Here is a 25,168-nt window from a genome sequence, read left to right as displayed (position 1 = left end):
ACTTTATCACTCACGCGTATCATCAGACTCTGTCACACACGTGTAACATCAGACTCTGTCACACACGTGTATCATCACTCTGTCACACACGTGTATCATTAGACTTTATCACACACGCGTATCATCACTCTGTCACACACGTGTATCATTAGACTGTCACACACGTGTATCATCACTCTGTCACACACGTGTATCATTAGACTGTCACACACGTGTATCATCAGACTGTCACACACGTGTATCATCAGACTGTCACACACGTGTATCATTAGACTGTCGCACACGTGTATCATCAGACTTTGTCACACACGTGTATCATCAGACTGTCACACACGTGTATCATCAGACTGTCACACACGTGTATCATTAGACTGTCACACACGTGTATCATTAGACTATCACACACGTGTAACATCAGACTCTGTCACACACGTGTATCATCAGACTGTCACACACGTGTATCATCAGACTGTCACACAAGTGTATCATCAGACTTTGTCACACACGTGTATCATCAGACTGTCACACACGTGTATCATTAGACTCTGTCACACACGTGTATCATTAGACTCTGTCACACACGTGTATCATCAGACTGTCACACACGTGTATCATCAGACTGTCACACACGTGTATCATAATACTCTGTCACACACGTGTATCATCAGACTGTCACACACGTGTATCTTTACACTCTGTCACACACGCGTATCATCAGATTCTGTCACACACGTGTATCATCAGACTCTGTCACACACGTGTATCATTAGACTCTGTCACACACGTGTATCATCAGACTGTCACACACGCGTATCATTAGACTCTGTCACACATGTGTATCATCAGACTGTCACACACGTGTATCATTAGACTCTGTCACACACGTGTATCATCAGACTGTCACGCACGTGTATCATCAGACTCTGTCACACACTTGTAACATCAGACTGTCACACACGTGTAACATCAGACTGTCACACACGTGTAACATCAGATTCTGTCACACACGTGTATCATTAGACTGTCACACACGTGTATCATCAGACTGTCACACACGTGTAACATCAGACTGTCACACACTTGTAACATTAGACTGTCACACACGTGTATCATCAGACTGTCACACACGTGTATCATCAGACTCTGTCACACACGTGTATCATCAGACTGTCACGCACGTGTAACATCAGACTCTGTCACACACGTGTAATATCAGACTGTCACACACGTGTATCATCAGACTGTCACACAGCGTATCATCAGATTCTGTCACACACGTGTAACATCAGACTCTGTCACACACGCGTATCATCAGACTCTGTCACACACGTGTATCATCAGACTGTCACACACGTGTAACATCAGACTTTGTCACACACGTGTAACATCAGACTCTGTCACACACGTGTATCATTAGACTTTGTTAAATTTCACAACTAACGTTACAAATAAAACCATGTAAACGCTATATTATCAGAACGCAGGTCAAGGTCGTTTGACAAAAATCGCTGTTTGACCTTGTATAGCTTAGAAAGTGTTGGTCAAGGTTTTTCCAAAAGATACGACCAAAAATCTAGATAGATACATATTTCCGTGTGGAGTACGGCCGTGAGGGCGATAAGACGCTCCGTACATTATAATGATGAGGAGCTGATTACAGGCCGTCTATTGTGGCTCACAGCCAGAACAATAAATGTTAGTGTTCATTTCGGTTAGACTTACATATATACCTATGTTCTGGGTGTCCCTGAAATATAGCCTCTCTCCTCAACAAGCAGAGTTTCTCCCCAAGCACTATAGTTTGGACGATTGGTATACGACTACTTAAAACTGAGCCCGGGAAGTGGAGTATTTTATTCAGAAATGCAATACCTCAACTCAAGACAAGTTAATTGTTCTTGTTAATGACAACATCAGGTGTAACGTAAACCCACGATGTCCGGACTTACGATGACTAAGTTTATCTCTGGACTAAAAACGCCAACACTGAAACAAAACTGTCTGGACTAACAATACAAAACAAAACTGTCTGAAATTTTAATCTATTTCTATCAATAACAAAAACCCTGCGATGTGAGTATTATCAAAATAGAGCTGTAGTTGACGGCAAATAAAGAAAAAAAATATACTGATAAAATAATTGGTAAATAGTAATATAGATATATTAGTTATGTATGTCTTATTATATTAAAGGTGTCAGTTTAGATTTCATTAACAATAAATAGTCTTTCATTTGTAACTCGATGATGAAGAAGTGATTTTGTTAACACAGGAACGAAATCTAGTGAGCCGAGGAACTTTGTTTTCATATCCGGTGCCAAGCCACGTGTACATTTTGTAAGTCCACTGATATGATCGTCGGCAATATAACATGTGCATGATTGATTCGCATGCTTGTAAATATCACCTCTGTATCAGATAACACACAGGTTATGTGACGTCATCATTTTATGAATTTTCATCAAAAGGCGTTGGGAAATTACTTAATTTGAAATAACAATCACCATTACATTTCAAAACGGTGTTTCATCGCGTCCCCGCTGACATCTGACTCTTCACTTTGATTTGATGTTGACGTTGACGTTGTTGAACAACAATGCTTCATGCTAATTAATCTTTATTTGGATGTCGAGGATGTGAACGCTATCAGTCTGCTATAGATAATGATATGTCTGTAACGTTTTATATTGTAGATGGAGAACACCGCCTCTGCTGTAGTACCGTATTTATCAATACGATACGGCAATAATTAAAGCTTTGGTGAACTAATTAGGAAGTAAGACCTCTCGCGCGGTTCCATCAGGACCGACAACAGTGATTAAGTTTATGTTTTTTAGGAGAGGACAACAGTTGACTTGTACATTATTTATCTACGTTTTAATTCAAATGTCTATTTATTGTACATTCATTTGTATATCAATGTTGTGTAATTAAATCTTACAGCTCAACATTTAGATATTTCAGAAGAGACATGACACTCACCCTCCCTCTACATTAGATATTTCAGGAGAGACATGACACTCACCCTCCCTCTACATTAGATATTTCAGGAGAGACATGACACTCACCCTCCCTCTACATTAGATATTTCAGGAGAGACATGACACTCACCCTCTACATTAGATATTTCAGGAGAGACATGACACTCACCCTCCCTCTATATTAGATATTTCAGGAGAGACATGAAACTCACCCTCCCTCTACATTAGATATTTCAGGAGAGACATGACACTCACCCTCCCTCTACATTAGATATTTCAGGAGAGACACGACACTCACCCTCCCTCTACATTAGATATTTCAGGAGAGACACGACACTCACCCTCCCTCTACATTAGATATTTCAGGAGAGACACGACACTCACCCTCCCTCTACATTAGATATTTCAGGAGAGACACGACACTCACCCTCCCTCTACATTAGATATTTCAGGAGAGACACGACACTCACCCTCCCTCTACATTAGATATTTCAGGAGAGACACGACACTCACCCTCCCTCTACATTAGATATTTCAGGAGAGACATGACACTCACCCTCCCTCTACATTAGATATTTCAGGAGAGACATGACACTCACCCTCTACATTAGATATTTCAGAAGAGTCATGACACTCACCCTCCCTCTACATGTGATATTTCAGGAGAGACACGACACTCACCCTCCCTCTACATTAGATATTTCAGGAGAGACACGACACTCACCCTCCCTCTACATTAGATATTTCAGGAGAGACACGACATTCACCCTCCCTCTACATTAGATATTTCAGGAGAGACATGACACTCACCCTCCCTCTACATTAGATATTTCAGGAGAGACATGACACTCACCCTCCCTCTACATTAGATATTTCAGGAGAGACATGACACTCACCCTCCCTCTACATTAGATATTTCAGGAGAGACACGACACTCACCCTCCCTCTACATTAGATATTTCAGGAGAGACACGACACTCACCCTCCCTCTACATTAGATATTTCAGGAGAGACACGACACTCACCCTCCCTCTACATTAGATATTTCAGGAGAGACACGACACTCACCCTCCCTCTACATTAGATATTTCAGGAGAGACACGACACTCACCCTCCCTCTACATTAGATATTTCAGGAGAGACATGACACTCACCCTCCCTCTACATTAGATATTTCAGGAGAGACACGACACTCACCCTCCCTCTACATTAGATATTTCAGGAGAGACATGACACTCACCCTCTACATTAGATATTTCAGGAGAGACACGACACTCACCCTCCCTCTACATTAGATATTTCAGGAGAGACACGACACTCACCCTCCCTCTACATTAGATATTTCAGGAGAGACATGACACTCACCCTCCCTCTACATTAGATATTTCAGGAGAGACATGACACTCACCCTCCCTCTACATTAGATATTTCAGGAGAGACATGACACTCACCCTCCCTCTATATTAGATATTTCAGGAGAGACATGACACTCACCCTCCCTCTACATTAGATATTTCAGGAGAGACACGACACTCACCCTCCCTCTACATTAGATATTTCAGGAGAGACATGACACTCACCCTCCCTCTACATTAGATATTTCAGGAGAGACATGACACTCACCCTCTACATTAGATATTTCAGGACAGTCATGACACTCACCCTCCCTCTACATTAGATATTTCAGAAGAGACACGACACTCACCCTCCCTCTACATTAGATATTTCAGGAGAGACATGACACTCACCCTCTACATTAGATATTTCAGGAGAGACATGACACTCACCCTCCCTCTACATTAGATATTTCAGAAGAGACAAGACACTCACCCTCCCTCTACATTAGATATTTCAGGAGAGACATGACACTCACCCTCTACATTAGATATTTCAGGAGAGACATGACACTCACCCTCTACATTAGATATTTCAGAAGAGACATGACACTCACCCTCTACATTAGATATTTCAGGAGAGACACGACACTCACCCTCCCTCTACATTAGATATTTCAGGAGAGACATGACACTCACCCTCTACATCAGATATTTCAGGAGAGACACGACACTCACCCTCCCTCTACATTAGATATTTCAGGAGAGACATGACACTCACCCTCCCTCTACATTAGATATTTCAGGAGAGACACGACACTCACCCTCCCTCTACATTAGATATTTCAGGAGAGACACGACACTCACCCTCCCTCTACATTAGATATTTCAGAAGAGACATGACACTCACCCTCCCTCTACATTAGATATTTCAGGAGAGACACGACACTCACCCTCCCTCTACATTAGATATTTCAGGAGAGACATGACACTCACCCTCTACATTAGATATTTCAGGAGAGACATGACACTCACCCTCTACATTAGATATTTCAGGAGAGACATGACACTCACCCTCTACATTAGATATTTCAGAAGAGACATGACACTCACCCTCTACATTAGATATTTCAGGAGAGACATGACACTCACCCTCCCTCTACATTAGATATTTCAGGAGAGACATGACACTCACCCTCCCTCTACATTAGATATTTCAGGAGAGACATGACACTCACCCTCTACATTAGATATTTCAGGAGAGACACGACACTCACCCTCTACATTAGATATTTCAGGAGAGACACGACACTCACCCTCCCTCTACATTAGATATTTCAGGAGAGACATGACACTCACCCTCTACATTAGATATTTCAGGAGAGACACGACACTCACCCTCCCTCTACATTAGATATTTCAGGAGAGACACGACACTCACCCTCCCTCTACATTAGATATTTCAGGAGAGACATGACACTCACCCTCCCTCTACATTAGATATTTCAGGAGAGACATGACACTCACCCTCCCTCTACATTAGATATTTCAGGAGAGACATGACACTCACCCTCCCTCTATATTAGATATTTCAGGAGAGACATGACACTCACCCTCCCTCTACATTAGATATTTCAGGAGAGACACGACACTCACCCTCCCTCTACATTAGATATTTCAGGAGAGACATGACACTCACCCTCCCTCTACATTAGATATTTCAGGAGAGACATGACACTCACCCTCTACATTAGATATTTCAGGACAGTCATGACACTCACCCTCCCTCTACATTAGATATTTCAGAAGAGACACGACACTCACCCTCCCTCTACATTAGATATTTCAGGAGAGACATGACACTCACCCTCTACATTAGATATTTCAGGAGAGACATGACACTCACCCTCCCTCTACATTAGATATTTCAGAAGAGACATGACACTCACCCTCCCTCTACATTAGATATTTCAGGAGAGACATGACACTCACCCTCTACATTAGATATTTCAGGAGAGACATGACACTCACCCTCTACATTAGATATTTCAGAAGAGACACGACACTCACCCTCCCTCTACATTAGATATTTCAGGAGAGACATGACACTCACCCTCTACATCAGATATTTCAGGAGAGACACGACACTCACCCTCCCTCTACATTAGATATTTCAGGAGAGACATGACACTCACCCTCCCTCTACATTAGATATTTCAGGAGAGACACGACACTCACCCTCCCTCTACATTAGATATTTCAGGAGAGACACGACACTCACCCTCCCTCTACATTAGATATTTCAGAAGAGACATGACACTCACCCTCCCTCTACATTAGATATTTCAGGAGAGACACGACACTCACCCTCCCTCTACATTAGATATTTCAGGAGAGACATGACACTCACCCTCTACATTAGATATTTCAGGAGAGACATGACACTCACCCTCTACATTAGATATTTCAGGAGAGACATGACACTCACCCTCTACATTAGATATTTCAGAAGAGACATGACACTCACCCTCTACATTAGATATTTCAGGAGAGACATGACACTCACCCTCCCTCTACATTAGATATTTCAGGAGAGACATGACACTCACCCTCCCTCTACATTAGATATTTCAGGAGAGACATGACACTCACCCTCTACATTAGATATTTCAGGAGAGACACGACACTCACCCTCCCTCTACATTAGATATTTCAGGAGAGACACGACACTCACCCTCCCTCTACATTAGATATTTCAGGAGAGTCATGACACTCGCCCTCCCTCTACATTAGATATTTCAGGAGAGACATGACACTCACCCTCCCTCTACATTAGATATTTCAGGAGAGACATGACACTCACCCTCCCTCTACATTAGATATTTCAGGAGAGACATGACACTCACCCTCCCTCTACATTAGATATTTCAGGAGAGACATGACACTCACCCTCCCTCTACATTAGATATTTCAGGAGAGACACGACACTCACCCTCCCTCTACATTAGATATTTCAGGAGAGACACAACACTCACCCTCCCTCTACATTAGATATTTCAGAAGAGACACGACACTCACCCTCCCTCTACATTAGATATTTCAGAAGAGACATGACACTCACCCTCCCTCTACATTAGATATTTCAGAAGAGACACGACACTCACCCTCCCTCTACATTAGATATTTCAGGAGAGACATGACACTCACCCTCTACATTAGATATTTCAGAAGAGACATGACACTCACCCTCTACATTAGATATTTCAGGAGAGACATGACACTCACCCTCCCTCTACATTAGATATTTCAGGAGAGACATGACACTCACCCTCCCTCTACATTAAATATTTCAGAAGAGACACGACACTCACCCTCCCTCTACATTAGATATTTCAGGAGAGACATGACACTCACCCTCTACATTAGATATTTCAGGAGAGACACGACACTCACCCTCCCTCTACATTAGATATTTCAGGAGAGACACGACACTCACCCTCCCTCTACATTAGATATTTCAGGAGAGACATGACACTCACCCTCTACATTAGATATTTCAGAAGAGACATGACACTCACCCTCTACATTAGATATTTCAGGAGAGACACGACACTCACCCTCCCTCTACATTAGATATTTCAGGAGAGACACGACACTCATCCTTCCTCTACATTAGATATTTCGATATGTTAACAATATTACTAAAAGTTCGAGCCAGGTTTTTATTACATTGAACTAGATGGTGTTGGAAAGTCCGGGCTAAGTAACGCATGCGATGATTCCATATTTCTTATTCATTCAAATGTTTAACATCAATTCATAAAATGAAGCAATTAACTAAATCTAAAATCTTTAGCATCGACTGCATATGGCAAAGTTCGACAACAAGAGGAAGGTGGACAAATTTATCATCATAGTTTCGTAAAAATGATTTTAAGTGCTAGGTTCCAGAAGCCAACCGTAAATCCTTCATTTCCAGTAGGGACTTCGAGTAAAAATGAAGTTGTAACAAAAAAAATGCTCCAGGCCATTCCTACACACAATTTTTCAATACATTTGGTCCTTGTGAAAATTTGATAGCACTTTCGGCAGATTTACGTTGAAACAAAAAATGCTTTCTTATGATCCTTATGTATCAATTCGTAAATTAAGCATTCTAAAACTACATTGTACTTACCTTTCTTGAGAAGGTTGCGCCTATGGGGCTCCGAAAGGGAGCAATTCCATCGCTCTTTCTGAAACTGAAACTGACACTCCATAACAGAGAGCTCAATAGCGTCCAGTAAAGTCCGTGCCACGCCACGCCCTCTCCGGCACATACGTTTTTGCTTTTTGTGCAAGTTCATCATTTCACACAGTTTGGTGGAGGAAATGCCCCTGTTTCCTCGCCCGTCGTCGATGTAGTTATCCTCGAAGTTATAGCTGTGAGATAGCATGGGGTCCCAGGCAGTCAACCTAAGAAAGGCAAACGATAAAATATCGATAGTTTGAGGCCCGATCAGTAAGGATCAAAGCTCCTACTCCTTCATCGATCAGGAGACAATACCAGGAGATTATGACAACTAAAACTATTTGTCGGTAGATTAGCTTTTTCATGTTACAATCAATAAAATTCGTTAGGTATATTTACAAAAATGGAATACTAAAGAGTGCTTTGTGTCGACTACCACCATTTTGTGTAACAATATGGGCACGGAATTTTTTTCAACTAAATGTTAAATATATCTACATTAATTGTTCTTCCTAGCCCTTTATTATTTTCCATCTTGGTGTATTGTTTCTCGATTGTAGATTAAAAGCAAATTGTTTGTACATTAAAGGTCAAACTCATTGACACGAAATGTATAAATATTGATCTTAATTCCCTTGACTGTAAATGAGAAAGCACGTACCCAATATTCGTTCTACCCTTCGCAACGTTCTCATGATGATTTACAAAACTGAAATATATGGAATAAATGATAATAAAGAGTTAAATTGATTAGTATAGAGTGTTACGTACGTGTAGGAACCATTCAGTAACCATTTTAAATGTGTGGATATACATAATAATGTCGTCGTGGAACTTTTGTGTGTTAAACATGTGTTAACGTAATATGCAATATCTAAGAAAGATAATTGTTATGATGATTTTATTAGTAACACAATAGCTCAACACAGCACCTTATTGTTCTCCGTAATAATTGATTAAAGGATCCTCAAGTCCCTTTACAAAACTGAGAGTTACGGATATTTCCTCCCCGAGAAGATATTTATGATCAAACTACATATATACAACAGGGAGTAAAAAAGGAGGAGGAGGAGGAGGAGGAGGGAGGTGGGGTTAAGGGGGAGGGGAGGGGGTATGAAGGAGGAGAAGGCGGCGTTGGAGGAGGAGGGGGTTAAGGATGGGAGGGGAGCGGTTAAGGAGGAGGAGGGGCTAGGGGGGGGTTAAGGAGGAGTAGATTTTGTGTTTATGTATGCATTAATGTACGCATGCTCTTTTGTACAGGTAATGAAAATACAAGCACAATTTTGTTAAATGATTATGATGTAAAAGTAGGAATTGCAAAAATGTATGTATGCAAAGCTCTGAAGTGATTTTAAAGAGAAAAAGCCCTGGTTTTCATCATAAAGGTGATGACTACGGTATATCCTTTTCTACGACCATACCAAACCAATGCGTAAAAGTCGCATTGATTATGCTGACACCCCCATCGGGAGCCCCATTGTGATTCGAAATTATTAAAGGTAACATTGTTGGAAGGAGATACTATGCTATTACCATTCGATTGATGACGTCACAAATCATATTGAAATTTGTCCACTAATGTCAATTGTTTTCCTCGGATAACCTGTTTCTGGTATGTGCTTGGGTATTGTCATTATTAGAGCTTTAAGGATACAGACACTCGGACGGTATCAGAGGCTAAGGTAGATATAGAAGAAGGAGGAGAAAAAGAGAAAGGGGAAAGGAAATGGATACGTTCTGTTTAAAAAAATCCCACAAGAAGCTTTTTTTCCCGCCGCGACCTCTGCCCTGTGACCTTAAGACCACTTCCGGTAAAGAATTGGAATCACTGAATTACATGTATTTTTTTTATTAAGAAATCATTGCTACCCCTACACCAAAAAAAACAGTGAAATTGAACTGCCTCCGGCAATCAAAATGATATGTAATCTTAACACAGGTTTCTTACTTATAATTATGTTTAGCTAATTACCAGTTATGTAATTAATTTGAAAGTGTTAATCCGTCTTGATACTAAAATCAGTATGTTTTGTAGTATTTATTTACAAATGTTAGTAGCATGTCAACAATGTCAACACATGTAGCTAGTGTGTGTAGTAGTTACATCTGTCCGTGTCTGATTGACATGTTAATGGTGTGAGGACGCCGGTAAATCATGCAGGATGGCAGCATACCTTCTTGTCATATGTCGCTACCTAACTGATGGGGATGCAGCTCGCTACATCCGACCGTGAATGCTAAGAATGGAGATATTTTACCTGTAATGTACAGGTACGGAACAGATAGTGGAAACATAATTATGACTTAATATAAGCATTAATAGAGCTAATCAACCAGTGTCAAGTAACAAGTAGGGTGTGATGTTAGCGCGAGAGCACAGGTAAGGTGTGAGGTTAACACGGGTCACAGGTAGGGTGTGAGGTTAACACGAGTCACAGGTAGGGTGTGAGGTTAACACGGGTCACAGGTAGGGTGTGATGTTAGCGCGAGAGCACAGGTAGGGTGTGAGGTTAACACGAGTCACAGGTAGGGTGTGAGGTTAACACGAGTCACAGGTAGGGTGTGATGTTTGCGCGAGAGCACAGGTAAGGTGTGAGGTTGACATGAGTCACAGGTAGGGTGTGAGGTTAACACGAGTCACAGGTAGGGTGTGAGGTTAACACGAGTCACTAGTAAGGTGTGAGGTTAACACGAGTCACTAGTAAGGTGTGAGGTTAACACGAGTCACAGGTAAGGTGTGAGGTTAACATGAGTCACAGGTAAGGTGTGAGGTTAACATGAGTCACAGGTAGGGTGTGATGTTTGCGCGAGAGCACAGGTAGGGTGTGAGGTTAACACGAGTCACTAGTAAGGTGTGAGGTTAACACGAGTCACAGGTAGGGTGTAAGGTTAACACGAGTCACTAGTAAGGTGTGAGGTTAACACGAGTCACTAGTAAGGTGTGAGGTTAACACGAGTCACTAGTAAGGTGTGAGGTTAACACGAGTCACTAGTAAGGTGTGAGGTTAACACGAGGCACAGGTAGGGTGTGAGGTTAACACGAGTCACAGGTAAGGTGTGAGGTTAACATGAGTCACAGGTAAGGTGTGAGGTTAACATGAGTCACAGGTAGGGTGTGAGGTTAACACGAGTCACTAGTAAGGTGTGAGGTTAACACGAGTCACAGGTAGGGTGTGAGGTTAACACGTGTCACAGGTAGGGTGTGAGGTTAACACGAGTCACAGGTAGGGTGTGAGGTTAACACGAGTCACAGGTAGGGTGTGAGGTTAACATGAGTCACAGGTAGGTTGTGAGGTTAACACAGGTAGGGTGAGAGGTTAACACGAGTCACAGGTAGGGTGTGAGGTTAACACGAGTCACAGGTAGGGTGTGAGGTTAGCACGAGTCACAGGTAGGTTGTGAGGTTAACACGGGTCACAGGTAAGGTGTGAGGTTAACACGAGTCACAGGTAGGGTGTGAGGTTAGCACGAGTCACAGGTAGGGTGTGAGGTTAACACGGGTCACAGGTAAGGTGTGAGGTTAACACGAGTCACAGGTAGGGTGTGAGGTTAGCACGAGTCACAGGTAGGGTGTGAGGTTAACACGGGTCACAGGTAGGGTGTGAGGTTAGCACGAGTCACAGGTAGGGTGTGAGGTTAGCACGGGTCACAGGTAGGGTGTGAGGTTAGCACGGGTCACAGGTAGGGTGTGAGGTTAACACTGGTCACAGGTAGGATGTGAGGTTAACACGAGTCACAGGTAGGGTGTGAGGTTAACACTGGTCACAGGTAGGATGTGAGGTTAACACAGGTAGGGTGTGAGGTTAACACGAGTCACAGGTAGGGTGTGAGGTTAACACGAGTCACAGGTAGGGTGTGAGGTTAACACTGGTCACAGGTAGGATGTGAGGTTAACACAGGTAGGGTGTGAGGTTAACACTGGTCACAGGTAGGGTGTGAGGTTAACACAGGTAGGGTGTGAGGTTAACACTGGTCACAGGTAGGGTGTGAGGTTAACACTGGTCACAGGTAGGGTGTGAGGTTAACACTGGTCACAGGTAGGGTGTGAGGTTAACACGAGTCACAGGTAGGGTGTGAGGTTAACACTGGTCACAGGTAGGGTGTGAGGTTAACACGTGTCACAGGTAGGGTGTGAGGTTAACACAGGATGAACGAGTCACAGGTAAGGTGTGAGGTTAACACGGGTCAGGGGTAAGGTGTGAGGTTAACACGTGTCACAGGTAGGGTGTGAGGTTAACACGAGTCACAGGTAGGGTGTGAGGTTAACAAGAGCTGCACACGTGGAGGCATTATTGAAATTGACATAAGCAGAATTGTACTTAAATAGTGTAAAAGATATATACATGCTACAATTAACCTTTTATCATAATCTGCATTTTACTAGCAGGTCTAGTGCAATAAGTTGAATGTTAGTTTAGCACAGTGATATCAACAGAAATATAGAACATACAAGTACCAATATGATGTTGTCCCACGGAAATAGAAGGGGATTACAATCAACACAAATCAGAAGTTAGATACAGGTAGACCAAATATTAGAAATTAATATTCATACAGCTGTTTCGTCCTTCTAGGGCTCCTCAGTGTGAATAAGGGCCGAAAGTGTTGATTAATATCCATGGAACTCAAAATAGCAATGATTTTTAAACGATAAAGCTATGTATTAAAGGATAAAGTTCTTACATTAGTTTTATCAATCCACTAAAAGGTAACCTTTGCAGGGATATGGTCCTTCTGTTCCTCAATGTTGAATTTAATGTCTAGTTGTTTCATGATGTGGTGTGTGGTAATGGTGTGGTAGATTTTGATTTTGTGACAGTGATGTTGGTGATGTGACACCCATCCCTCCCTCTCTACCTACCCTTCCGTCAACAACAACAGTGATGATATGACGATATGTTTTCTGAGACGCCATTCAGGACGCTAAGTGCTAAACCATTCGCGAGACTAATTAATTTTAATTAAACTAAGCAATACCATATCTGACCAACTAAACATGATTATATTGATGTCTGCCAATGCGATGTTTATCTGAATGTCGGCTTCAGTGCTTTACAAATCGAAGATGTTTCTATTCTGTGTTAACGGAATGCTGCCTGATATATTATCTTCTTTAAATACATAAATAATTTTCTAGTCAATAGTCTCATGTTTGTCAATAAAGATAAGATATATGGTTTAATAAACGTTTTTAAAAAAAGCCAAGAATGTCGTCAATTCATGTTAAACTTATGGTATATATTATCAGTGCACGAAAACATTAAAGTGCCAAACCTACCCGATAAAAACATAACAAACACGATTGTCTTATCCTTGTCTGTGATATGAAGTTACAAATGGAAAATACGGAAACACTTAGAAATACATGAAAACGTCATACAAGTCTTGTGTGAGAGGTCTATCGGAGAGGTATATGATTTATTGTAATTAAGTCATAAAGATCTACCCATGTAGATGTCAAATGAACAGATTAATGTCCCGTTTATAAAGAAGGCTATAGGGTTAAAGATGGCACCGTAACCCCGACACCTACATGTAATATCTCTTTTGATGTGTATCAGTTATTCTCACTTCAAAGCTCAGAACATCTTGTAATGACCCGGGAATGAAAAAAGATGTCATTCACATAAAATAGTTTATCTTGTTTATGAAAGTTTACTGAGAAAAAATTCATCGCTACCTTCTTGAATTGCCCATTAACCAACATTTCTGCCCTGAGCACGTATTTCAGCCTTGATTTCACTATGTTCCTTACGTAAATTGTAAGTATGACGCGAGCCATTCCACCGGTATTTTTTTAAAGTTAGATAAAATGATGAAACTGCAATAAATCTGATTTATATGATAGAGTTAAAATGAAACCCTATATCAATCTTATGTCACGTTTCGCACTCGAAACTCGTGATATTTGTCCGATTGATAAATTGATTCATAATATTTTACAGCAGTTTAACTCCACCATCTTGCCTGTGGCTTTTAAGAAGGATGCTGAAAAAACGAGAAAATTATCATTACAAACAGAGGAAAGGTTCCCTAGGTATGGTTCGTGGCTGTTTAACCTCTGTGAAGATTGCTGTCTCCATATATTTTTAAGAGGAGTAGATGGCTTGTAAATATGAATATGGATTCAGAGGAAAGGAATAATACAATAGGTGTGTAGTATATGGTCAAATGTGAATGTAATAACTGGATAAACAGGTAGCTGGTAGATTTTATAAAACAGGCGACAGGTCAGGGGAGGGGTGGTTACAGTTAGCTTTATTTACGACCTTCCCGCACTGCAACGGCTGAAACAAATCAATTTATGGAAACAAAACGAAATCATACTTAAGGCCTATTTACAGCCATACTTCTGAAGAAATTTCAAAAATGTTCCCGAAGTTTTTAGAATAAGTAGAAAATCTCAGCTTTTTATAATACTTTGTTTTCTTTTATGTATTTCAGGTATTAAGTGTGCACAGTACCCAATTTCCGAAACGTTACCACATGATTAATACTGGAATATAGGCGAACTCCACACTCAATAGATAGTGCCTAAACACTATTCAGGTTACCATCACAACTTTAAAGTTAGTGCAATATACATGTAATGACTTCACTTATAAGTGCATTATTGAGAGTTGGTTTCACACTCATTAGTAATTGCCTTATTAGATTTATGATGACGTGTGTTTTAGAAAAGTATTTAAATCTATTTGACAGTCAATACTTAGGACGTAATATAGAACTATTTCACATTCAATAGTTTGGGCGATATTTAGAAGTATTTCACACTCAATAGTAAGTTCGCTATTTAGAACTATTTCACACTCAATAGTTAGGGTGCTATTTAGAACTATTTCACCCTCAATAGTTAGGGTGCTATTTAGAACTATTTCACACTCAATAGTAAATTCGCTATTTAGAACTATTTCACACTCAATAGTAAGTTCGATATTTAGAACTATTTCACACTCAATAGTAAGTTCGCTATTTAGAACGTTTTCACATTCAATAGTAAGTTCGCTATTTAGAACTATTTCACATTCAATAGTAAGTTCGCTAGTTAGAACTATTTCACACTAAGTAGTTCGGGCACTTTTTAGATATATTTCAAACTCAATAATTAGGGCACTTTTTTATAGATATTTCAGACACAAGGACCATTTTAAAAATTACATGTACAGAAGGAGCTATTCACACGTGTGCATATTTTATTTATATTAGTTTTGTAAAGTAATATGCAAAATAAAACTTGAAGTAAATTGAATTTTATGTTAACGGCTATTAAAAGCATTCTTATCGAAGTTCGATCTAAACTGCAACAACATCCTATCTCTAGTAGGTACTATATATCGTAAGTCAGGTGATTAATTCCGTCGGGTTTGTTTCACGATGTCATTAACGTTACATATAATGGTAACTTAGAAACTCGACATGTATATATGAAGTAAACATGTTTTAATTATCTGCTTTATACTCCTGAGATGTTATTCAATAATAGATGCACATTTTATAGAACAAACTTTTCGTTATAGCAGTTTAACTATCACCAATGTGTTATCTCTATATATTTATTGCTGTTTGAATAGGTAACTATTTTGTGAAATGATAAAATGATTTTTATTAAAATCGACATATCCCTTTTTACTACGTCTATTATCAAATATATCAAAGTATATCTTCAACAGAAATAACGTCTTCTTTTTGTATAGAGTTGTCATATGGCATTATAAGTTACCGGGAATACGGTCTGTTGCTAGCCAATATTAATATCTTGACCATTATGTATTGTAGAAACATATTTGTAGTTAATGTACGTGTGTGAAGCCTGCCTCAAACTTAGTATGGAGTTTTCTAACATAACCATTATCACTACAAACCATCTGACTGCTCCACACTATTCACTATTCTACCGGTCAGTCTTGATACACGCGGAGTTCGTCAACTATTAAGTGTAGAATGTTCTACTGGTCAGTCTTGATACACGCGGAGTTTGTCAACTATTAAGTGTAGAATGGTCTACCGGTCAGTTTTGACACACATGGAGTTTGTCCACGGTTACATTAAGTGATCTACCAGTCATTTTAGTACACACGGCGTTGTAGGTGGTTATATAGCTAATTCAGTGTTTAACGGTTATTTTAAACACACATGACGTTTGAAAGCGGTTATAACCCATTCAGTGTTTTACTGGTAAGTTTTAACAAACAAGGCGTTTGTTCGCGGTTATATCAAATAAGGTGTCAAATTTAAGGCACGACTTTACGTGGTCAAATTTAAGGTACGAGTTAACGTGGTCAAATTTAAGGCACGACTTTATGTGGTCAAATTTAAGGTACGAGTTAACGTGGTCAAATTTAAGGCAAGAGTTTATGTGGTCAAATCTACTAAGTGTTTATTTTTGTCACAAATATAACATATCTACAAGTAAAATGGCAAATTTAACTAACAACATTAGATAGATGAATACAAATTTATGATTCATATTAAGGGGAGTTTTCTGTTCCAAGTTTATATAGTAACTGCATATGTAATTAAACTGGCTTGTTCATTAATATATAGCTTACCATTACGTGTACATGTAACTGTTATTTATCCACACAAATCAAATATTAACTTTATGACGTTACAATTTATACCTGTTTATATTTACAATGTAACCAACATCCACAGTAAGGTAAACCTTTGAAATGTCATTCCCAAATCAATAATTAATACCTAAGGTATGTAACAAGGGAGCACACGAGTTGATCGTTGCTCGTACAATGAATATGAATTCAAGAACACGTCAAACAGTTATGGCTCCCTTTCATTACTCGTCACTGATACTAGGGGCCAAAAGGGTCGAAATAAAACCTAGGGAGTCAGGAGAATCAACAGGTTAAACAGTCGTTAGATATAAAATAGTCAAGAAATCAACCTCCATAAATTATTCAATTTCTTTTTCCTGGTTATTTCTAAGCATGCGTGCATATCGGATAGTTTCCTTAGAATAAAGATACCTCGTTAAATCTTCGATAAAGAAGAAAAACAGCTAACGTTATTCCTGAAATACTGTAATTTAAGTTACCCCTGTTCGGCATGGGATGTTTGACAATTGTAACCAGAATATGGAACAACATTTGCTATGACCTTACATACGTGATCAACTTGATCCTAAAATGTGTAACCAAAATTACAAATATCAACCTTAGATATATTTCTTTAAAGTAACTGATATCTAATCTGAAATAGGTGACCAAATGATCTTACTAAGTAAATCCTTGATATGTAACCAAAGTGACTAATATTTAATTTTAGAGACAAATAGTCATGTTACCAAAGTAGCTAATATTCAATCTTAGAGACAAATAGTCATGTTACCAAAGTAACTAATGTTTACTCTTAGAGACAAATAGTCATGTTACCAAAGTGACTAATATTTAATTTTAGAGACAAATAGCCATGTTACCAAAGTGACTAATATTTAATTTTAGAGACAAATAGCCATGTTACCAAAGTGACTAATATTCAATCTTAGAGACAAATAGTCATGTTACCAAAGTAACTAATGTTTAATCTTAGAGACAAATAGTCATGTTACCAAAGTAACTAATATTTAATCTTAGAGACAAATAGTCATGTTACCAAAGTAACTAATATTTAATCTTAGAGACAAATAGTCATGTTACCAAAGTGACTAATATTTAATCTTAGAGACAAATAGTCATGTTACCAAAGTGACTAATATTTAATTTTAGAGACAAATAGTCATGTTACCAAAGTAACTAATATTCAATCTTAGAGACAAATAGTCATGTTACCAAAGTAACTAATATTTAATTTTAGAGACAAATAGCCATGTTACCAAAGTAACTAATATTTAATCTTAGAGACAAATAGTCATGGCATATAATGCTAACCATTCATATGTTACCAAAGTAACTAATATTTAATTTTAGAGACAAATAGCCATGTTACCAAAATGACTAATATTCAATCTTAGAGACAAATAGTCATGTTACCAAAGTAACTAATGTTTAATCGTAGAGACAAATACTCATGTAACCAAAGTACAAAAGTGTAGCTAATATTTAATCTTAGAGACATGTAGTCAGGGCATATAATGCTAATCGTTCATATGTAATCAAATTATCTTCAGATCTATAATCATGAACTTAACCAGTGCTAAAATAGTAAAATACTTATATTAGGTAATGAAATACATTTTAATAGTTCCGTTTCTGTCAGATCTGATTCCGAATCCTTTCGCAAAAATGTTATGTTATAAGACATTTATATTTCGGCGAAATCTTTCAGTTTGTTAGTAAATGTTTAAGGTTTAACTTCATTGTCTGAATCATTCAAGTGGAATATAGAAAGTAATGGTCACAAGTAACACTTTTAAATATAGATCTATTATAAATAATTACATGTGAATATTACACAATAGCACTTCGTTATTCCCTGAATACGGTCAGCTAATTTCAATATGGATATAGATAACGAATGAACAGACTAATACTTACCTATAACACTGGTTAGAAAAGTCGCCTTGTTCTATGAAACCAACACTGACTTTAAATGGAGATGCATATCTATCTGATTTTAAAATTAGACGAACATTTACTCTTTTTCTTTATCACAGCCTAAGTTACCTTAATTAAGGGTTATATAACACCCATCATTGAAATTAATAATTATAACATTACAATTCCTATAAATAAAGATTCACCTCGCCATTGGCATAAAAAATGGTTTCTGAAAATGTCTAGTCACAGAGATTAATACTTAGAATTAACAATAATTATCTGAAATCCACATTTGTAATGAACCACTTACTAAAGCTACGGACTTACTTGTTTCCAAAGATAGGTACCAACATTCTTACATAATACTAAAACTACGCAAATACAGGGAGTAAAAGAAAACAGATTTTCGTCCAAATAACTGAAACAAGCATTTTTTTTTATTAAATTACTGAGAGATTAAAAGAAGATCAATACTTACCCAAAGTACCCATAGGCCGACGTTAGTCCTAAAAGTAACACAAGCAATGTCCAGTATTGAAACGACGGTGTTCGCATGGTTCCTTAGAGAGCTGCCTAGTCATGTTCATGACGCTTGGTTAGTATAATCATGCCTCCGGACACCTAGTTGGAATATCAATCCACGACACACACTTAAGAATAAATTCCAGGAGAAAAGAAAATGTATCCGAATGGCATTTATAAACACATGTTGCGCAGTTCTATCTTCCACGAGCCATCGTCCAGGTTGAGCATCATTGCTTTGACTTGTTTGGATGCTGAGAACAATGACAGAAATTCTCCAGTGATTAAATAGTCAAGAATGACCAAGAAAAATTCGAGAACTGCTGTGACGTTCGAGAGAAATCCTTGTTTTCATATAGTAATACTTATGTCACACGAAGCCTACCAGAAACATGTGGAGATATATATGTGTACTAGCTCAGCCTATGCCGGGACCTACATTCACAACTATCCTTCTTTATGAGAATGTATGTACAGATGAATCAAATTTGATCAAATCTGATACGAGGTTACATTTTCTGAACAGATGGTTCCCGTAACGATGACATTGAGGTACTGGGGTAGCGACGCGCTGTACTGCGGTGCTCTGTAGCTAGTCAGTCCCACAGTGAAGAATACACAGCCAGGCCAGGTAGTATATAATACTGCACGAGTCTGACCAGGCACGTTGTAGGTCAGATCTCACGAGAGCTGATAAAGGGATCGTCCTCTCTACACATACGCTAAGGGTGTGGCGATACCACAGGGCACGGGCATGATTTTGGTGACATAGGTTCTATTTAAAAGTATACCTTATACTGGAAAACAGACCAACAATATATAGTACTATTGAGAATGGGAATTCCTTTCCTTAAGGTATATCGGTAGCTTTATGAATGGGTTTCGTTTACCGATAATGTCGTTAGTTTATATATGATATTATGTCTTATTATAAACAAATATACCATATGTGTATGCACCACGTTATGAAGGTTTTGTTGAACTATATCCATTATACGATTTAGATATATTGGATATATTTCTGTGATAAGAGATTTATATATAAATATTATATATTTAGAGAGTATCTTAAGTTATTAAGATTTATAAAGATTTGTTGAGTAATATATCAAAGTAATTACCTTAATGTGTTTGTGATGATAACACTATATGTACATTTTATAATCTACATATCCTTGATTACATGTTACAGTATTACATATCTTTAATTAAATGTAATAATATTGCATATCCTTTATCATATGTAACAATATGACATATCCTTTATCATATGTAACAATATGACATATCCTCAATTATATGTAACAATATACATATCCTTGATTACACGAATCAACATTACATATTCTCAATAACATGTAACAATATTACATATCCTTAATTACATGTAACAAAATTATATATCATTAATTATATGATATGTGACAATATTACATACCATTACCTATATGTAACATCATTACATATTATCAATCATATGTAAATCTATACATGCCGCGGTAGTTTCGCTATTCAAGAACTTGATCCTATCATCAGGAACTCCAGGACAGGTGTAGACAACGGACAGAAAAACAAACACGAGGATTCTGGAGATGAAGCTTAGCGAAGACCTCGTGCTCTTGTAAGAGGTTAAGTCAGACGGGTTCAATGGTTGTTGACATGTGTAGCGGTTCCATTGTCATCATCCCAGTTCTCATCCTAAGAATTTGACCGTACTCAGATTTGACCTAAATTTGTATGCGTGTGTTTTCGAGGAAAAGAAGACGCTTACTCTTTTGGAGCGTATGTTTTTATTCTTCTTCTAGTATTTCATGAGTCTCTATACCAAAGCTATATATTTTTGTTCGTTTTCTTCCCTCTTTTTGTCCATTTTGCGTTGGAATTACGGTTTAGTTTTAATGAAAAGATGAATATCAAAATTGAGGAATGTCTTATACAAATATTATCTTTGATCTTGCTTAAAAATTATTATCTAAATCAATTATTAAATTTCAAATACTGAGACATTTTGAATTTTCCAGTTAAAATCTTACACAATAAGACGTTGATTCATTGATAAATCTATGGTTGATGAGTTCTACAAATACATGTAACATGTTCATTGGCCACGTCTCTTTAAATTTTCTGTAATCGGTAATACGCATGCGCGTGCACTCCTTAGCAACGGAATGTCTCGACAAGTGAAGAAGCCCTAGGCGTTCGCGCGTAATGTGACCGAGACGACACGCCCAATTGGCTATGTACGGCTGAACTCTAACATCGTCATCGATAGCCTTTCGTCTGAACTGTGGAGCCAAATGATAGTTTTATTTACAGCGGAGTTTACATGTACATGTCTCTGAAATTATATATTTTCAAACACGTTAAGTTTTGTAAACTGGGATGTTTATGAACAAAAAGATTTTGATCGAAATGGTTACAACCATTTTTGATATTTTACATTTTGGCTGTGTCTGTTTAATTATTTTAACAGTGATTGGTATCTACGTAAGAGGATCGGGCTTTAGTGTCATACAGTAACACTTGTCTTATAGGAAAACGTTACCTTTTTAAAACACTTGATGTTGTACTTTGTTGTGACAGTGTAAATCACGTGATGTTGTACTTTGTTGTGACAGTGTAAATAATCTGATGTTGTACTTTGTTGTGACAGTGTAAATAATCTGATGTTGTACTTTGTTGTGACAGTGTAAATCACGTGATGTTGTACTTTGTTGTGACAGTGTAAATCACGTGTATTTTGTTTTGACAGTATAAATCACATGATGTTGTACTTTGTTATGAAAGTGTAAATCACATGGTTTTGTACTTTGTTGTGACAGTGTAAATCATATGATGTTGTACTTTGTTGTGAAAGTGTAAATCACTTGATGTTGTACATTGTCGTGACAGTATAAATAATCTAATGTTGTATTTTGTTGTGACAGTGTAAACCACGTGATGTTGTACTTTGTTATGACAGTGTAAATCACGTGATGTTGTACTTTGTTATGACAGTGTAAATCACGTGATGTTGTACTTTGTTGTGACAGTATAAATAATCTAATGTTACCATGTCTCCATCGTATATCCTGTTATGTGTTATTTTATTCATTGTGACAACGAAAATCACCTGTCTGCTGGTCCTTAGCTTCCATGTACTGATCCTAATCTACCATCGACTTGCTTTATCTGACCATGTCTGTATTGGACATACCATGTAATGATCTATATTTTCATAAATAATTATAGTAGGGATTTTTCACTAACATTTCGTCATATCAAAGAGTAATGACGTTTGCATATCAGGTTTAATGAAGAATTCTGATGTAATTGATTTGTTCCAAATGTTGACTTGGCTGTGGACAAGTTTTCATACCGGACATGATACACTCTGGCGACAGGTACACCATCAGTGGACATACAGGAACACTACAACAGGATATATTATTTCTATAGACGCGTCTATCTGACGTTTTTATGTAAATTTTAATGCCAAGCACATATCTAACACTCGAGTTTCCTTGGTCTGATAATATTTCTAACCTTTGTTACAAAAGCAGACAGGATCGGTTTAGATCAGATCCTCGTGAAAGCTACAACCACTAATGCAAGTTTCCCTTACTGCAAGTCAAACGCATTCTGTGATGCAGTGTATCAAGACATGGTTAATCAGTAGAGAAGCCTAGCACACTACCAAGTAGACCTACAGATATAGCATGTCACATTCATCCTTTTTTCTTCCGTCCTGTCCTCTTTCGTTGGTATTTATCAATGTTCTACCGCTTGGCTCGTCATATTGACGTTGTTGTTTTTTTTTTATACATATACAGCCAATCGAATAAAATGAATTTATACGGCCAATAAAAACAATGGATTTATACATCCAATCAAAGCAGTGAATTTATATTGCCAAGCTAAACAGTGGATTTATACGGCAAATCAAAATAGTGGATTTATATACCGGGTCAAATAAAACAGTGGATTGATATGGCCAATAAAATCAGTGGATTTATACGGCCAATCAAATCAGTGGATTTATACGGCCAATCAAAACAGTGGGTTTATACAGCCAATCAAATCAGTGGATCAATACGGTAAATTAAGTCATTGGATTTATACATCGGGTCAAATAAATCAGTGGATTTATACGGCCAATCAGATCAGTGAATTTATACGGCCAATTAAATCAGTGGATTTATACGGCCAGTCAAATAAAACAGTGGATTTATACGGCCAGTCAAAACAGTGGATTTATACGGCCAATCAAAACAAAGGATTTATACGGCCAGTCAAAACAGTGGATTTATACGGCCAATCAAAACAAAGGATTTATACGGCGAATCAAAACAGTGGGTTTATATACCGGGTCAAATAAAACAGTGGATTTATACGGCCAATCAAAACAGTACGAGGAAATGACATCATTGATGATCAAGAATTAAAGACAGTAGACATGTGTAGGTAATAGTTTGTTCTGATTTAAAGAGAGACAGTAGCCTATACCAATATTTACACTGATCAATTGTATAATATACATTTCATGACAGCTAGGACGAGGAAATGGACTTTTATTTCATAAAATAAATCGGATGTTTCGCTTAAAAAATAAGATCCACATGTTCCTAATAATTATCATTAAAGCAATATGCATTCTGCTACACCAACGACAAGCTTATGAATATAAAAACAATCATGACTCGCAATGTGAATTTCATTTCTGTTGAAAAGTGTAGGTCTGAACTGCCAGGAGATCGCGTGACGTATGTGAACCAATCAGACACCCTACAAACCAGAATCAGTTCTATAAAATTAATTAGAAGACAGCCACAAAAGCCACAATGTAACATGTATACACACACATGTGCCATGGATACATGTACACACGTGTGATATATGTGTCAGCATTATCATCTACTATCTACAGTATCACGGAGTTTTGTACAAGTAAATGCATACAACGTAAATACTAAAAACTTACCAACCAACTCTGTCAATTTCCGGAAAGTGATTTATTCCTAAAACAATAGGCTCTGGTCGTCGGCATCTGAGGAGTGACTTCATTCAACAGGTACAAATTTTGAGACGGCACACTAATCCAACTGCACAAAGTTTAAAGATTGTTTTCCGTCCGTGTGAGTAAATTCTAAACAAACTCTGTGACAAGCACTGCTTGCTGCAGACGGTAGAATTAGATTATACAGGTGCAGTAGTATACACATTGAACTAGAAGAACAAGGTAAATTGTTCTAGCCGATGGGCCCCGTGGGTGTTAAATCAAGCATCCGTTTCACCCCGGGGATATCTGATAACGAAATAAAATTTATCCTTCAATACCACAAAACTTGTCAGCTATGTGTTGAAATGACTAAATGGCAATATTTAAATTCTGTACGACATGTCTGACAAGAGGTGACCGGCGGGTTTTATCATCAACCGAAGCAACGAGGTCGCAATTCATCAGTGTCCAGTGACTTAGCGCACGCCCCCATCTTTGTATACATGCATTTGTGGTTTACATACAGAACTCAACAATGCATCGCCCGTCCATTAATCAGGCACAGTGGCAGGGCTATAGGATACGGGTGTGAAAATCAGTCTCATTGAGAATGTCGCGAAAATTCTACC

At 38.2% G+C, this 25,168-nt stretch overlaps 1 protein-coding gene across 3 annotated transcripts in view; it reads right to left on the bottom strand.

Moving 5' to 3' along the window:
- Positions 1 to 24,732, bottom strand: part of LOC117317780 (protein Wnt-9a-like) — a 58,033-nt gene extending 33,301 nt beyond the window's left edge. Inside the window, exons 1-4 of one of the 3 annotated variants that reach the window (XM_033872709.1) lie at positions 24,522 to 24,732; positions 19,518 to 19,815; positions 9,208 to 9,255; positions 8,493 to 8,770 (exon numbers count right to left, since the gene is read on the bottom strand). In XM_033872709.1, coding sequence (XP_033728600.1) covers positions 8,493 to 8,770; positions 9,208 to 9,255; positions 19,518 to 19,594 — 403 coding nt within the window. In that variant the 5' untranslated portion in view covers positions 19,595 to 19,815; positions 24,522 to 24,732. Of the gene's footprint in view, positions 1 to 8,492; positions 8,771 to 9,207; positions 9,256 to 19,517; positions 20,155 to 24,521 lie in introns of those variants that run through there. The other 2 variants (XM_033872708.1, XM_033872710.1) reach the window with 2 other exon arrangements.
- Positions 24,733 to 25,168: the final 436 nt, after the last annotated feature.

The sequence above is a fragment of the Pecten maximus genome, chromosome 19 (genome assembly GCF_902652985.1).
Source record: "Pecten maximus chromosome 19, xPecMax1.1, whole genome shotgun sequence".
Classification (NCBI taxonomy): Eukaryota; Metazoa; Mollusca; class Bivalvia; order Pectinida; family Pectinidae; genus Pecten; species Pecten maximus.
This window is presented reverse-complemented; position numbering and strand designations above follow the sequence as displayed.